At 42.5% G+C, this 16,745-nt stretch overlaps 1 protein-coding gene across 7 annotated transcripts in view; it reads left to right on the top strand.

The window, feature by feature from the left end:
* The window catches only part of SMARCA2 (SWI/SNF related BAF chromatin remodeling complex subunit ATPase 2), a 164,626-nt gene that overhangs the window by 10,960 nt on the left and 136,921 nt on the right, over positions 1-16,745 (top strand). For all 7 annotated transcript variants that reach the window (XM_074361638.1, XM_074361640.1, XM_074361639.1 and 4 more), the window contains exons 2-4: positions 2,430-2,695; positions 5,927-6,056; positions 11,748-12,149. In XM_074361638.1, the coding sequence (XP_074217739.1) occupies positions 2,471-2,695; positions 5,927-6,056; positions 11,748-12,149 (757 nt within the window). In that variant the 5' untranslated portion in view covers positions 2,430-2,470. The remainder of the gene's footprint in view (positions 1-2,429; positions 2,696-5,926; positions 6,057-11,747; positions 12,150-16,745) is intronic.

The raw sequence follows: 16,745 nt of genomic DNA, 5'->3' as shown, positions 1-16,745 counted from the left end.
GCTGCTTCTCTGAGCTGGTTTCTCGTGCGTTCGTCCACGCTATTTGATGGACACATTCACATTCAGCTCACTCTTTTGAAGGTTCTCTTCCGACGAAGAAGTTTCCTATAGAACATGTTTCTATATTAACATTCCTCTATATGCCCATACTTTTCCATTTCCCATCTCATACGTTTTCCGCCTACGAAGCTGTTAGTATTATGGGATAATATATATTAAAATAGAAAACATGAAAAGTAAGACTGTCAGGCTAGCTGAGCATTTGTATCTTCATTGTTCAAACTTGTGTTGTATTGCCATTGAAGCCACTGAAGCCAGTTTCAAGGTAAACCATAACAGGAAGCAAGCAATTTCCTTTTATTCACTAAAAAATAAAGGGGTTTATTAGTGTGCTGATATACATGAAAGAACGTTATAACTTGTAGTACCCTGAATTGACGTCAGCTTCCTAAATTTGAAATGCTGACTAAACAAATGTGTGTGTGTGTGTGTGTGTGAGGGGGTGGAATGCAAAAAAAAAAAAAAAAAAAAAAAGTTCCGCCTGCTGTGTTAATCACAAAGAATAAATAATAACATTTGGCTCTCTAGTGAATTGAAGGCTATAATTCACCCTCCAAAGCTTCCCTGTTGTTTTAGAAACCACTTGAACTGGATTCTCTTAGTCCCATCTTGTATCCACAAAGCAGTCTGAGTGATCCTTTGGTTATAATCACTCCAAAGTAGCCTTTCTTCACTTCCTGTTTTCACCCTAATTCATGTATCAATGTTGCCTACATTCTTGCTTCCACTTTTAAGATTTCTTTGTACCTCAAACACCGATTGCTCTCAATTTTTTTTTATTTTTTAATCATCAACTCTATGAATAGTTTGCCCTTGCAGTTTTGTCTATGGTTCATTCAGATCTTTTTGGGCACTTACTACGTGCTGGTTGGAGGTGCTGGGGATACAGGGGCAGGGAGAGCAGAGCAACACCTTGCCCTCATGGCCCTCACATTCTAGAGATTCCTTGAGAGGTGACTATAGCTAAGAATGGAAGTAATGTGTTGTGTTTTGTTTGTTTGTTTGTTTTGTTTTTTGTATTTCTTCTCTAACCTCTCATTTCACCGTGGAAAGAGCCCTGCTGTGGATGACTGGGCCTCTACAGTCTAATTTCATCCCTGCTATGATGCAGTGGCTAACAAATCCATTTAGGAATTTGCGAGGTTGGCGGCAGAAGTTTTGTGTGTACAGGTGTGTGTCCCCAGATGACAGAATATATCACAGTGACTATCAGGGGTCTTTCATCTCCATCCAGAATGTGGAAAACAGCTTATTTACTTGTTTCAGCTCATATCCAAGATTGTCATACCCACCCCAGGAGGCACTCTCCCCAGTGGGGACACCAAGAAGTCTGGGGGCATGGGTGATGGTACATTGCTTTGCTGGAAAACCAGAATTTCCACACCTAGTCTGTGCTGGGCCCGGCTCCAATGGCCGTGGGTGACTTTTCTGGTGAATCTTAGACCCCGGAGAGGCCTAGGATGCATCCCTAGCCTCAACTGTCTCGTGGTCTTCAGTTCATTAGGTTCTCCCTGCTGGGAGGACCACATCGTGAACCATCCCTTCTGATCATTTCTGGTACGGTGAAGGTGGCAGGCGAGGGGTATAACGTGAAACAAGGTGCAGAGCTATGGTTTTACATGTACTATTGCATTTCAGTCTCAGCTCATAATTGTGTATGTGTTTTTTTGAACCCATACTTGTTTGACTCCCATAACCCCTATTTTCCTCATGTTTGGAAGTTCCCTTTCATTCTCAATTTATGAATGTGTATTTCCCTTTTTAACTATCTAGAATTCTTTGTTAAGTTTTGGGTTTATTTATTATTATTTTTTTAAATGGGGGAGGTACTGGGGATTGAACCCAGGACCTCATGCATGCTAAGTGTGTGCTCTACCACTTGAGCTATACCCTCCCCCCTAGAATTCTTTGTTAAGTTTTGAATACCCATTGACTTACAGAAATGGGTCTTGTTTGGATACTTCTTTAGGAGCTTTATATTTTAATGACTTTGGGGGGTTAATGACTTGTAAGGTGCCCAAGTAATGGAGAGCATCTGTTGACTTCAGTAATAAATTTCAAGCTTGGTTTAGAATTCTGCTTATGTGTTAAATTTGAGTTTCTCCAGTGAGCCTTTTTTTTGTATCTTAGATGATTTATATCTTTCTGGGGGATCATTTAGAGTTGTTTTTTTTTTTTCTTTTAAACAAGTGGTCTTCATAAAGACGAGGGCAGATGGATATATATCATACTCTCTCCAACATCTGGACTAGACAGGGCAGTTCTGTTTGATGTTTATTACAGAAATGGCACCATCAAATACTAACAACTGTTTTATTCTGTTCTTAACATCATGTTCAAAACATTCCTTTTTCTTTTCTTCTTTCCAGCTCAGTATCACTCTACCCCCTGGCCGAGACAGGAGGAGTAGATGTCCACGCCCACAGACCCTGGCGCGATGCCCCACCCGGGGCCTTCGCCAGGGCCAGGACCCTCTCCTGGACCAATTCTTGGACCCAGTCCCGGACCTGGACCGTCCCCAGGTTCCGTCCACAGTATGATGGGGCCAAGTCCTGGGCCTCCTAGTGTCTCGCACCCTATGCCGACGATGGGGTCTGCCGACTTCCCACAGGAAGGCATGCATCAAATGCATAAGGTGAGAGTTCATTCTCCTATCCAGTCTTGTCTTCTGAGTCATGGATGGCTAGTAATTCCTGATAACTCCCCTCCCTTTTTTTCTACTATTGTTAACAAGAGACTCAAGCTAGGTCTTTGTCTTATCTTGTACATTATTAAAAACATACATCCTGAGGCTCTTTTATTGTTACAGATGTTGCCCTAGTCAGGAAGATCAGACCTTGGCTTTTTAAGAAATACTAGATACAATATGCAGTCCTGACAGATTCTGTGGATTGTGGGTTACAGGTATTTTGGCTTGGTGAATAAGTATATTAGTGAATACGTCTTGCTTTTTTCCCCGACTTTATACATTAAGTAACTTATATTTTCCACCAATGAACATATTGAAAATTATTTTTCCCTAAACAGATCCCGTAGGTCCCAAAGAGTAAAAGGAAAATGAGTCCTTTCCTAAAGGTTTTTTTTTTTTTTTCAAAAAGGCTTAACTGAGATAAAATAGCTTCTAGAGAATCTCGAAAAACGCACTTTGCTTTCTCTGTGAAGTAGCTTTATTCTGGTTTTGGAAGCGGGCTCTGATTTTGCAGAGCTCAGGTCTAGTTGTTTGTTTCTGGATAAGGTTATAATAATCTTCCATTTATTTGATTTTGGCATTATGCCTATGCAGGAGATACAAAGGAGAGAGAACGGCCTTTTGAGAAAGCAGACAAGATCCTCTGTGACAATTTGCTTTGAGAACTAGCAGTAGCCAGAGAAAATCTATGAGTATATTACCTGAAGATTTCACCTGATGAGCCTGGTAGATGTTTTATATCTTTTCCAGATGGATAGGGTTGGGGGATGCCCCTTGATATAAAGGAGGCAAGTGGTGGAAGATACTACTTTAAAACAGGAGCAAGTCTGGCCTCTGACTGTGTCGGACTGGAGGTCAGTTTTAAGGGAAGGCATCAGAGCCCAGAAGGGAAGATCCATTTTGTACAAATTTTGTTACTTGAGGATTTTCAAATCAGGATATTAATATATGGTCATTTTGAAAAGTAAAACTATATTGACATAAATAAAAGAAATGGTTCACCCTGGGTAACAGACTGTTGTATATGCTTTTTAACACCTTACTTTTCCCCATCTTCAGTAAGAACACCATGTTAGCACAGGTATGCATATTCAGGTGTGATTAAAAAATTTTCTTCTTATGTCATAATAGAATCATATCATCACTGTTAATTACTCTGAAACTTCTTCATTGTCATTTAATGATGATCGGTAGCCCTGTGATGATCCCTAAGTTCTCTCCCTGCCTTTTTAGTTTATTTTAAACACCATTCTTAGCTTGTCAGGGATGTAAAGAAGGAAAGCTGCTTGTTTTCTGTATCATATTCTTTAGGAGACATATTGAACATATAGATACACTGACGTCATTAAATTGCCTTGTGCTCATATTCAATTAATTGGGGAGCTATATTACAGATCGGATCTGTCGCATGTAAACCTTTGTCCAGGTGGGTTAAATAATTTCAGAATGGTTTAAGGATGTTTCACCTCCAAAATGAAAGGTAAACTTTGAAGGAAACTACTTAGCTAACCTTATCATTATTTAAGCATTTAAAAGTTAAATGTATGCATGAGTGTTGGGTCATGTGATGCTTTTGCACTGGGTGGTTTTTATTTATAATTATATCTTTTGATCCCTTTTTTTTAATGCTAACTTTTTTTTTTTAGCTTTTTGGGGGGAAGGGGGAGGTAATTAGGTTTATTTATTTATTCATTTTTAATGGAAGTTCTGGGGACCGAACCCAGGTCCTCCTGCATGCTAAGCACACCCTCTACCACTGAGCTATACCCTCCCCCTGATCCCTTGTTTTATCATCTAGTATCTTTGTCACATTTTCTCCTATTCTCTACCCCCATCAGTGCTCTTCTTTGTTTTGTTTTGCTCTCATTCTGCTAGTTTTGCATTTTCTTGCCCTGCTTTTCCTCAGCCCCCAGCCCCCAGTTAATTCCCTGAGTGGGGACATGGTTAAGTGCCTGGAGTTCACACCTGCTGACCAGATGCCTTCACTTTCTGCGAATCTTTTTATAGGCAGCTTTATTCCTTGTCTTTCTCCTCCGTCTCCCTCTGAGCTTCAGCTTTTTGCTTTTCAACATTACTGGAAATAAATAAACAAGTGGCCTAAATACATCTGCTGTGTTGCTTTGATTTCCTCTCTATTATTACTATTTAACAGACTCAGAGACACTCTTTATACCAAATTCTTCCCATTTTTCTTCTGAGCATCCTCTTTATGGTAAATTTCTCCTCTTTTCAAGTGCGTGCTTTTGACTCTGCAGAAATTAACTTTCCTTTCTCCAAAACTGCAAACACTCATACTTTCTTGCCTGAAGTCATTTGGTTTCTATAAACTCCTGGAAATATTCCTTTCAGGCTGTTCTGAAAATTGCTATTCCAGTTTGGGGAGGAATGGACTTTTCCTTTCTCGAACACATGCTCCGTTGCCCAATTCTGGATTGGATTAGCGTCAGTTCAATAGCAATTGTTTGCATATCTGTTGGGTACAAGGCCTCAAGTCCTGTTTCCAGCCCCTGTGTTCCTTATTATTTTTTCCCAAACCCTGCCTTTAACCTTTCTCAGTCCTCCGCCCCCTGTAGAACAGTTTCTTCTGTTTCAGCCTCTTTCTCTTTCAGTATTTACCCCCATTCACTGTTCTACCCTGTCCGTTCCTCTTTTCCCAACTGCCATGGAACTTTCTGGCTTCAACTTTTAAACTTTCCATGGTTCCTTCCCCTCTGACGTAAAAAAATTACCAAGAAATAGATCATCGCAGACACTTCAAATAGTCTTCCTTCAGACACTGGACTAACTTCAGCATACAGCAGGTTTCAGGACTTCCTTAAACGGGCGTGAAAGAATAGCTTATATTTGTCTACCTTGTGAACGGAGCTTCACTTTTATTTGCGTTTTGACCTTACCGAAAAAATTTCAACTGTTGAAAGCCTTAACTTTTGACTTACAGGTAGTTTTGCTGATCCTGTTGGTGTAGTCTTTTTTTAAATTTTATTTTCTGTTCCCACCTATGAAATGTCCATAATGTATAGTAACATATGTAATATAGGTGTAGAAATATATGACTGTGGTATGGGTAACAGGTGACTGGGCCACAATTTTGAAGTTTATAGGGAGGGGTCTTCAAACGCCAGATAGAAACGTTGTACCTTAAGGAGGTGTCTAACTGATGTCCTGTAAACGTTTCAGCCTATTGATGGTATGCATGACAAGGGGGGCGTGGAAGATATCCACTGTGGATCCATGAAGGGTACCGCCATGCGACCGCCTCACCCAGGGATGGGTCCTCCCCAGAGTCCGATGGATCAACACAGCCAAGGTTTGTGTCTGCTGCATACCTGATTTTGGCTCCCTACGGCAGTCTTTCATCTTTCCTCCTGGTTATTTTAATTATGGCTTCCTAAGAACATATCTAAGGAATGCGGCAGGTTTCTTTTCCCTGTAGAAATTCCCCCTTGCCCCCACCAACCCAATTTTATGGTTGATGTGGGCAATTTTATTTCTAAAGTCTTACTGATTTTCCTGGCCACTGTGTGTCCAAGCACTCTGCAAAGTGGTTTATGTACTTGGTGCAGAATCTTTATCTTGATCCTGTAAGATAAATTATGTTACCCCATTTTATAGATGGAGGAGCTAAAGCTCAGAGAATTTACTTTGTTTTCCTAAGTTTGCACATCCAGTAAGTGACAGGGCTGGAAGGAGAGCCCAGGTCTGCCTCCCCAGGACCTCAAAGATATGAAGGTGAGATGAGCCACCCATGTCCCTTGAACTACACGCTCACACTTTGTCAGGTGACTTTTTCTGGCCATGGAATTACCTGTCATTGCTGGTGGGTGGCTGTATTAGTCTCTTAAGACTGTTGTAACAACTTGCCGCAAGCTGGGTGGCTTAAAATGATAGAAATGGTATTCTCACAAGATTTTGGAGAATTCTAGAATTCTGAAATGAAAGTATTGGCAGGGCCGTGGTCTCTCTGAAGTCTTTAGGGAAGAATTCTTCTTTGCTTCTTCCTAGCCTCTGGTGGTTGCCAGCAATACTTGACATTCCTTGTCCTGTAGATCTATCATTCTCATCTCTGTCTGGGTCTCCATGACATTTTGCCTGTGTGTCTGTGCGGGTGTCCAGATCTCCCTCTTCTTGTGAGGACAGCAGCCTTTGGATGAGGGTCTACCCTCGTCCGGTGTGACCTCGTCTTACATCTGTAAAGATCGTATTTCAAAATAAGGTCACATTCGCAGGTGCTAGGGGTTAGGGCTTTCAACATATCTGTAGAGAACACAGTTCAGCCCGCAATAACGGCCAAATACGGTATATTTCTCTTCTCCTGGGTGCCTTTTTCCTTCATTGTTGAAGTCCTATTAAAGATACCTCAAAGTCTTTTGAATACAATGTAATCTATTTTCCAGATCATTAGATGAGCATTTCAACCTGTAAGAGGTATGGTTAATCTAGCACTAACTAACTCTTAATGTGTTGATAGTCTAATTCAAGTTTATGCTCTATGTGTTACTGTATGTATTCTTGTGTGATTCAGTGTATATGAGTTTTTTTCTCCCTCCGTGATCAGACATCCGTCTACCTGAGGGAAGATTTTTGACTATTGAGGATTTAGAGAAATGTGTCCGGTATAATATATATTTATATACAGAAATCATGGAAACATAGGAATGTGTCTCCACTAATGTCGAGGAGGTTTTTGAGTATCCCACATTCTGATCTGAATTTTGACGGCAGGCAGACGTAAGTGTTGCAGATGACGCAAAGTCTTGACCCTGTTAGAAAAGCAGTCTGAATCTTCTGGACTTTTTGCAGTACCGGAAGAAAAAATTTGACCCATTCACTGTTAAGAATGAATTAAGACAACGCATCCAGGTTTATTGTTTAAATTCTAAAGAGCCAGGTGTGTTCACAGAGCTAATGCAGATCTCATTTTTAATAGCTTGGACTTGTAGATAAGCTATATTCAGTGATTCTCAAAGCCAGCTGCTTGCTCTGTCTGCTCCTGGCTCTGCAGTACCTCTAGTAGTGGGGCCCTAGAAAACTGCAAAATGCAACGCTGGAAAGGCATGAATTGTAATTGAGCATTTTTACTTGTACGTATCTTAACGTTTCTTTCATTGCTTAGTTCCTTTCTTCAACTTTTAGAATGGTGACTCTTCTGGGAATCTCCAGCACATGGCACAATGTCTAACACATAGCTAGTTACTTAGTAAATTTTGTTCAGTTAGGTAAAGAAGTGAACTTACAGTTCAAAAGCTAACACTTTTAAATAGATCTTAATTTTTATATAATTTTATTAAGTTATAATTACTTGGAAATGCAGAGGTCTGCATTAAATGTAATAATTAGCACATAATGTTTTGCTCTAAAATAGTAAAGAGCCTCGTAAGCTGGAGAATTACTTATTTCAAATATGTTTTTGAATAAAGTAATAGTGGTATAATGCAGTCTTATTGTGTATAATGACCTAAAAAGAATTGAGACTGCATAATGGCATGTATCTTTAAAAACCCCATCATCGGAAGCCGTTTATAAACACACAGGGACAGAGAGGTGTGGTATTGATCAGAAAACTGCCAGCTCTAACTACCTAGCAACCTATTAGGTTATTTTAAGGTATTGGTTGAGAGGCAAAGCCGTTTCCTTCATTACGTACTGAATTGTGTACCTTATGGTCCCAATGATAACATTGTTTATTTTCAGTCCATTGGATAGAAAAAAGTCTTCAAAGGCAAGTATGTAGTATTGAGTGTGTGTATGTGTGTATGTGTGTGAAGAGAAAATTCATATAAAATTGGCCCTTGAAGTTCAAGATTATTAAAAGGAGAGAGGTGATTGCTTCTCTCTGAGGCAAGGTGAAACTGGGGAGATAATGGCCCTTGAAGACGAGGGACGGAAACTGCCACTTTTGACTAATTTTAAATGAGCAAATCAAACCAGATTTCCAGAGGAGCGGATTCTACATCAACACTGTCATCCTCCAGACAGATGTGTACTTACTCCAAGTCAGTTTCTTCACTGTTCTCTCAACTCAAGATAATCATGAAAGTATGTTGTTTCATCATTTAGATTCTGATGTTCTGCAAGTTTTATGGAATGCTAGTCATGTAGAAAAACAGAAATCTCTCTCTTTAGCCAAAATGCTGTCACATTTTTAATGTCCTACTGTGATAAAATGATTCTATTAACACCCCCTGTAAATTTTAGGAAACAATTTTTCCTACCCCTAGTTCCTTCTTATCACATTTGAGGTAAAAATTTTTGTTGTATTGATTAATTCTGGAAAATGATTTTTTTAAAAGGAACGTGATTTTTATTCCACTCTCAATTTCTTTCTTAGCAAATTTGAGGTAAAATTCATCATTGTGCTCAATGTCACTGTCTCATCTTCATAACATTGCCTTGCCTGGAGTTCATATCTTAAAAGAGTGATTTGATGAACAGTGTTAGACAGTGGCATTTGGATTGGATTGTCTAATGTTTTGGTCCATTGTATTAGGCTTCCTGTGATTTATCATGAGTAAGCTGTGATGAACTGAGGAGAGACCAGAAGTCAGGCAACATACGACCCATTTTAACACTTGGTTGTATCCTTTCTACCATGAAAATGTCAGTAGCTTTAGAAGGAGGTTTTTCCTCCTTTGGTAGATGCAGGGTTGGCCAAAAAGGTGTTAGGAAGGTGCTTTCATAAGGAACAAACTACCATTTTGCACCAGCATCACAATTAAGGGGTGCATGTTAACCTCACTTAAGAAGGAAGAGTGTCAGTGATGGAGTTAAGTGCATGCTATCGATGTTCTCTATATGTTTATTGTTACAAATAACAACACGCGGAGTTTAACTTTCTGCTAGTCTTGCAGACTGATTTCAGGGGCGTTTTCTCGGCTAACTTCTGTGACCAGCGAGAACCCTAATGGCTGTGTGATTTTTGTGCTCCCTTATGAGTGGGGATTTGGGGAATGGAGTTCTACATCTCACCAACTGATAGAACAAAACCCACCCTGGTCTTAGGGAATCGGGGTACATTTGTTTCCCTCTCCAAATGGCATCTTGAGATGAAAGTAACTCCATCCTTTATTTTCTCTAGTCTTGCGAATGGCGACAGTACGTCCACATTCAGTGTGGGTCACGTATTCTTGGGCCTCTGTGATTCCACGTGGATATGCAGAGTTGTTTCAGCTCAAACCCTGACATAGGTTCAAATACACAGCAGATTCCTAATAACCACCAATGTGATGACCTTTATGATAATTGTGACACAGGTGCATTTATTAAAGGCAAAGACCTTTAATCTAACATTTGACATTGTGTCTCAGGACCAACCTTTGAGTTGATTAATTAGCACTCAGTTTGAATTGAGGATACCCTTTTGGGTTGCGGTCAGCCATTCCATCCTCTCCTGCCTCTTGAATCTCCCTTCAGCCATGCTCAGTTGTATGTTTTTCCAGGAAGGTTTTGGCCAGGATATCCCGGCCATTTCTTGAAATAAGTTGCTTGACATTTTCATGCATTTTGACTTTTCTTTCCCCAGAAAAGCATTCTTAAATTTCCCATTTAGATCTCTTATAACCCAAATAGATTTTTCTCATTTTTATATTATTTTGTAAATGGTTCTAGAAAATTTTTGAAACTTTCAGGCTTTTAACTTATTTTTCTAAAACCAAATTAGTAGTAGACTAAGGGAAAAGTACACACCTTGGAACCAAATGAATCTGGGAGCTACCAAGATCTAACTATGTGACCTGGGGTAACTCGTGTACTCTCTGAGCCACCGTTTCCTTGTTTTAAAACATGAGATGCTAAGAAACATCTTCTTGGGGATGTTGTGAGGATTGAGGAAAAAGTGTATACTCCACTCACATCCCTTTAATTCTTCTTCCCATTTCAGTGCTCCCACCAGCCTTGCGTCCACTGGCCACACTACCATTTCACCTTGAGTCCACCTTGTCCACCTTACTCACACATGGCAAAGTCCTTGGGGACTAAGGATCCCAGAGTCAGAACCAGTGAGCAATGATCCTAACAGTATAACTACAACAGCTTCTTCACCCCTCCCCTGGGATAATTTGGAGGCCAGTCATGTACCTCATATCCCAGAGCTTCTGTGTGAGATTAATCGTCAGGCACCCTCTGCAGCGTCTGGCGTAGTCATACACCCATTACCGGCTGCCAGCCCTTCCTCGTGTCACCTGTGCACGCTCCGGCCAGGGTCCTCACGCCTTCCGGATCAGTCCGCTGTGCGCAGTCCTTCCATCAGGCTCTGCTTCCAGGGAGAACTCTGCTAAAATCGTATGTCCAGTGCCTCACACAGTGCCTACAGCAGTGGAGGCCCTCAGTAATGGCGAGTTATTCGTAAAGTGCATGATAATAAACCAAGTCATATCCCCAGTAGAGACTCCCCATTCCGCACTGTGGTATAGCGGACACCTTCAGGTTCTGTTCTCGAGGTTGGAGCAGCTTTTAATGTATAACTCTGTCCCCTGGTGCCCTTCCGATAGGTGTACACTAGCCACTACCAGTTTACCTCCTGGGACACAGGTGGCTGTCCATCACTTGAAATGTGGCTAGTCGCAGTAGAGATGTGGACTGTACCATAACATAGTATGAAAGAGAGAATGTAAAATAGCTCTCTAATAATTTTTGTATTAAATTTAATGTATTTATTTAATAATTTTTTATATTTTTATAAAATAATACTTTTTTATATTTTAATCTAAATATTTTTAAAATTATAATATTTGGGGTATTTTGATTTCAGTTACCTATGATTAGAATTACTTTTGTCGTTTCTTTTGCTTTTTAGTATGATGACTAGAAAATTTTAAATTCTATGTATTTGATATATATATAAAGTTCAAATTGTGTGTGATCCCCTAATGATTAAATTACATAGGCTTTCTATTTCCCTCAGACGGTGCTGTTGTAGAAAATGATCCAGATAATCAGGGGTGCTTCTCTTTCGGGGTCCTCGGGGGCAGCTCCTGATCTCTCCTTTTGTGTTTTGTTCTAGGTTACCTGTCGCCGCACCCGTCGCCCTTGGGAGCCCCAGAGCACGTCTCCAGCCCCCTCTCGGGAGGTGGCCCGACCCCACCGCAGATGCCTCCGAGCCAGTCGGGGCCCCTCATCCCGGGCGACCCGCAGGCGATGAGCCAGCCCAGCAGAGGTCCCTCGCCTTTCAGCCCCGTCCAGCTGCATCAGCTGCGAGCTCAGATTCTGGCTTACAAAATGCTGGCCCGGGGCCAGCCGCTCCCCGAAACACTGCAGCTTGCGGTCCAGGGGAAGAGGACGTTGCCGGGCATGCAGCAGCAGCCGCCGCCGCCGCAGCCGCAGCCGCAGCCGCAGCCCCAGGCGCCGCCGCCGCCGCCGCCGCCGCCGCCGCAGCCGGCCCTCGTTAACTACAGCAGGCCATCTGGTAGGTTGACAGGCACCCACCCGACTGACAGCGCGGGGGTCCAGCTCGGGCGAGAGCGGCGGCTGCTTGCGCCCAAGTGCCGGTCGGTATCAGCCCAGGGCTGGCCGGCGCGGCCTGCGGCTGTGCCTCGCTGGCTCCCCTGTCTTACTTCACGTAGGTGGCCACGGTTCTCGGTTCTCGGTTCTCGGTCTCTGCTGTGGAGTCGAGAGCAGTGCTTCTTAGCCTTTGGAGACTCGCTGCCAGCTGTGGGTCTAGGGAAAATGTGCCGTCCAACCCTGGTGAATTTTGCATTCCCTTCCAAGTGGTTCCAGGTTTGTCCGAAGCCCATCCACGCACCCGAGGTTAAGAGTCCCGGCACCCCACCCGGTGGGTTCCAGCGGCCACCACGCCCTCCTCGAATCTGCCCTTCCTGAGCCATTTCATGTCTGTGGATTTATTTAGCTCTACCCCTTTTTGTTGTGAAAAACATTTGGGGCGGCTTCCAAAAAGCATACCTGCAGTCAAGGAGTTAGCAAGGAGAAAGTCAGAAACAAAGGGAAGTAGAGCTCAAGGTCAGGGAGGTCAGGGAGGTCGGGGCCGTGGGGGCCACAGGAGTGCTCGCGGTTGTGGTACCTGGGCTTCCAAAATGACCCAGGTTTCCTGGCAGTCAGGAAAGGAGACGTTCAGGTACCTCATTCTCACCACTCACAAGGAAGTTGCTTACCAGTTTCTCAGAGGACACAGAGTCTTTTCTGGCATGAGAGTATAAAGTAGCTTGCCCAGGTGGGATTATTTTTAAATGATTGTCATTATTCTTGTAAGAGGCACTGCATGATAGAGGCATCGGTAACACTTGTTGATACTAAATAGAGTAATGGAATCCACGTGGCCTATTTCCTACATCCCCTGGCATCATGTCTGAAGCCATGACATTATGTCACAGGTTGAGATGAGGTAGTCCTTTGTATGGCCCTCTGGTGTCTGACTTGATCCCAGTGACAAAATTCAGAGCTCCAAGGGGCTGTAAGATGACCTTGCGTGAACGTTCTTTTCTCTGGGAAGGGTTCTGTTAGCAACTGGATAAGCAAAGTGTTTATGGTTCTCTTCTAACTAGAGCTTTGGAGTCCAGAGAATTTGAATCCTAGGGAATTTGAATTCCAAAATGCTTCCTTGTCATTGACGCCCTTTCCTGGGAATAGTTCACTCTCATCTGGGCAAGCCCTGACAGCTGATCGTTGCCATTAGTTTGGAATATTGGTCCTCTTCCTAGAATTGGGGACTATTCCAATTATTTGTAATTTTATTTGTATTTTTTAAAATACAATATTATTTGTATTTTTTAAATATTATTATTTGTATTTTTTAAAAATTCTACCTTCGAGTATGTAAATATTTCTTTTCTGGTAGAGGAAGCTCTTAGAATTACCCACTTGAAGGATAAACTCATCTTGTTAATTGTGGATGTAGCCTTAGGAATAGGTTTTTAAAGAGCAAGAAAGTATCATGTCATCTGCAGATTTCTGTCTGTGGACTGCTGTGCTCTGGTAGGTGGAGGAGCACAGGGGACCAGACATCAGGGACTGAAAAAGCTGTACAAGAAAACCATGCATAAGATGGTCGTTTGGATGCTCAGTGCAGAAACTCCAGCTCTCAGGAATGCAGCCAGAGAGAAGAAAAAGCATGTATGTCTGTGTAGGTGTGTGGCTTATACTTACTGAATGCCTACCAGCCTACCTCATGCAGCGTGCTCAGGGATGAGTACCTTGCACACGTGGTACATCTAGAGTGGGGAGAGTCAGGATTCAGACGCCAGTGGTCTGCCTGGACAGCCCATGTCCTTAACCCCTTCCCCATGCTGGCTCCTTCATGACCAGAAGGCTCTTGATCAGGGCAAGACTCTGTCCCAAGGTCTGTGTACCAGTCGCAGGCCTTTCACTCCTGTGTGTACGAAGGAAAATTATCTCAGCTCCTTCCTGTGAGCCTTTTAACACATGCTCTAGACCCAGTGTCAGCAATGCTGGTGGTGTTGCAATGCTGTGTCTCAGTACATGAGGAGCAGTAACTCAAAGAGTTCCCAGTAGAGACTGAATGGTAACAATCGGATAGTTGGTAGTTTAAGCAGGAGGGAGCAAAGTCAGTCCCTCCCAAAAGGTAGTGGGGAGGGACCTCGTCACACAATCATACTTGCCTGTGCATTGTAGCCTGTCCTGGGACATCCCCTTGTCACAGACCTCCATGAGCACTGGTGTTTTTAAAAATGACACAGATGCAGCAGGGGAAGATTCCAAGGTGTTGTTTAAGAAGGCGGGAAGCTGAATGATTTGTTTGAGAAACATTTTCACACAGAGTCAAAATAATGAGACCAGATAAGTAGTCAAGCTTAAAGGATGAAGTTTTAGCCCTCTGGACACTTGGACATAACAAAACTTTCGCATTCTCAGAATCAGCACAATCCTCAGTGCATTTTCGGGATTGTCTCCAGAAAAGAGGGCTCCATTTTTTTTTTTTGCCCAGCTCCAGTTGTCCTTTCCAGGCTCCTGTCATTTGGAGGAATTTATTCTATTACTCTTTGCCCGTGTCTTTTGGATTTTCAGCAGTCGGGCTTCATTAGAAATGAAAATATTTGGGCAGATAGTGCTGGAGTGGGCAAGGACGTTGTGAATAAGGAGGGAAGAGGATACTGTCTTCCAGTAGAGCAGACCCATTACTGGCTCTGGGAGGGAGATTGTATCTGACTCCTTGGCTAAATTTGTCCCCAAATGCCCGATTTCACAGGGAGTCAATGACCTGATTTGACAAAGACTTTTTTTTTTTTTTTTGGATTGGCATTTAGACCAAAAGAAGGCACAATAATTTTTCTGAATGAATGTTACTTTTATTAATCATTGTGTATCCCCCACCCCATAAAGAAGCATAATTGCTTATAAATACCTCTGCTGATATTTAAGGAAAAAATCAGTTTAAGTCTGCCTACTTCTCTGGAGGTAGCGGTGATTCCATTTTTCATTTGTCCCATTTGCTGCTGTTATTCATGTGCAGAGAATCTTTCTTGGCTGGAGTGATCTGCCTCAAACCTACTCCAAAGTTACAATTCACCCAAAGTGACACCATCATAGCCGCCAACCAGAGAATTCCAGTCTGACTGGAGGAAGTGCTCCCTGAACAAATGACTCCTTAGTTCTTCCCCGCCGTGGGCTCCGCTCAAATCAAACCCATCGTTTTCTTTCAATTTCAATCCACTTTTCTTTTTAGAGGCCAAAGCCAAATTCAAAATAGGAACTGAAAAAGTTTCAGGTTTTTCTTTGCGGTGGGTAGGAAGGACTTTATGGTAGAAAGTAAGTTTTATTGCTGACGTTTTTCAGTGCTTGTCCCTCTCCTGCTCCGCCCACCCCCCCACCTTTTTTCCCAAGTTATCTAATGTCTCTAGTCTGCTCAGTTTAAATACACTTCAGTGTTACATTTATTTTTTCAACCTCTGGCAGCCACTCAGATTCTTAGATTTAACGCACAGACTGTTATTTGCATAAGTATCCTTGTGTGCCAGAAGGTGAAGTGGGAGCTCGATGCAGAAATTCTGTACATGTGAGACTTAATGAGCTTGTTTACCTGTCTCTTAAAAGCAGGCATCTAATAAAGACACCTCCACAGCCCCAGCCCCTCCTTAACCGCAGGGGGACGCCCCTCAGGAGTGTCAGGGCATAGATCTACCTTGACTTCTAAGGCAAGGGCTGAGGGGAAAACAGAAACATTTCATACCTCTGACAATTAAACCTAAATTGTTTATGTCAGAGAGGGAGTTGGAGATAAGCTAAAGAATGTAATTTGTCTTCTATCTGAAGATGTCGGGGCAAGTTCTTATCGTCAGGCCGACCACGAGCGTCTGTTGTCAAGATGCTTTGTGTTGATAGAGAGCAAATCCAGTCAGGCAGCTCAGCACCCCGGGGGCAGGCATAACACCTAGTGGATAGACAGTTGCGTTCCGGGCATGTGTAATTGCAGTGAGGTGCATTCAGTTCCCCAGCCTCTCTAAATAGAAGTTTTTATATAATCTGTTGGAGAGGAGAAAACAGACCCACGCAGTAAAGGAACTTGCAGTGTTGAGTTAGAAAAGAGTTTGCTTGTAAGTGACTGATAGAAAATTAGCAGGAAGCACTTGGAAAGCCGACCTATCTGAGTATTTGTGCTGAATTTTATTAAAACATAGAAGCCTTTTGGAATTTGCTCTAGAACAGCATACTTTCAAAGTGGCCAGCTAATACAGTAACCAAATTTCCTGGAAAGCCTTTCTTTGGCCATGGAGTTTTTCTGAAAGGCTGAATAGTTAACTTCTTTACCTTTGTGTCCTTGGTGACAGTGATGACCAGAGCTGAGGGTTGAGCACATAGCCCCATTGTCTCCTTGAATCCTCACTGCCTCTCTCTGGGGTGGGCACTGTTACTGTCCCTATTCTCCTGAAGTGGAAACTGAGGCACCAGAGGTTAAGGAACTTTCTCAGGCTCACAGGGCACCAGAGGTGCAACTTACCAGTTCTTTTGGAAGAGATACAGGTTGCTTTAAATGTACCTGTTTAGTTCACAGCAAGTTGTTTTAGATTGGAGGTTGGACCACCTAGGTCCA

The sequence above is a fragment of the Camelus bactrianus genome, chromosome 4, assembly GCF_048773025.1.
Source record: "Camelus bactrianus isolate YW-2024 breed Bactrian camel chromosome 4, ASM4877302v1, whole genome shotgun sequence".
Taxonomy (NCBI): Eukaryota; Metazoa; Chordata; class Mammalia; order Artiodactyla; family Camelidae; genus Camelus; species Camelus bactrianus.
This window is presented reverse-complemented; position numbering and strand designations above follow the sequence as displayed.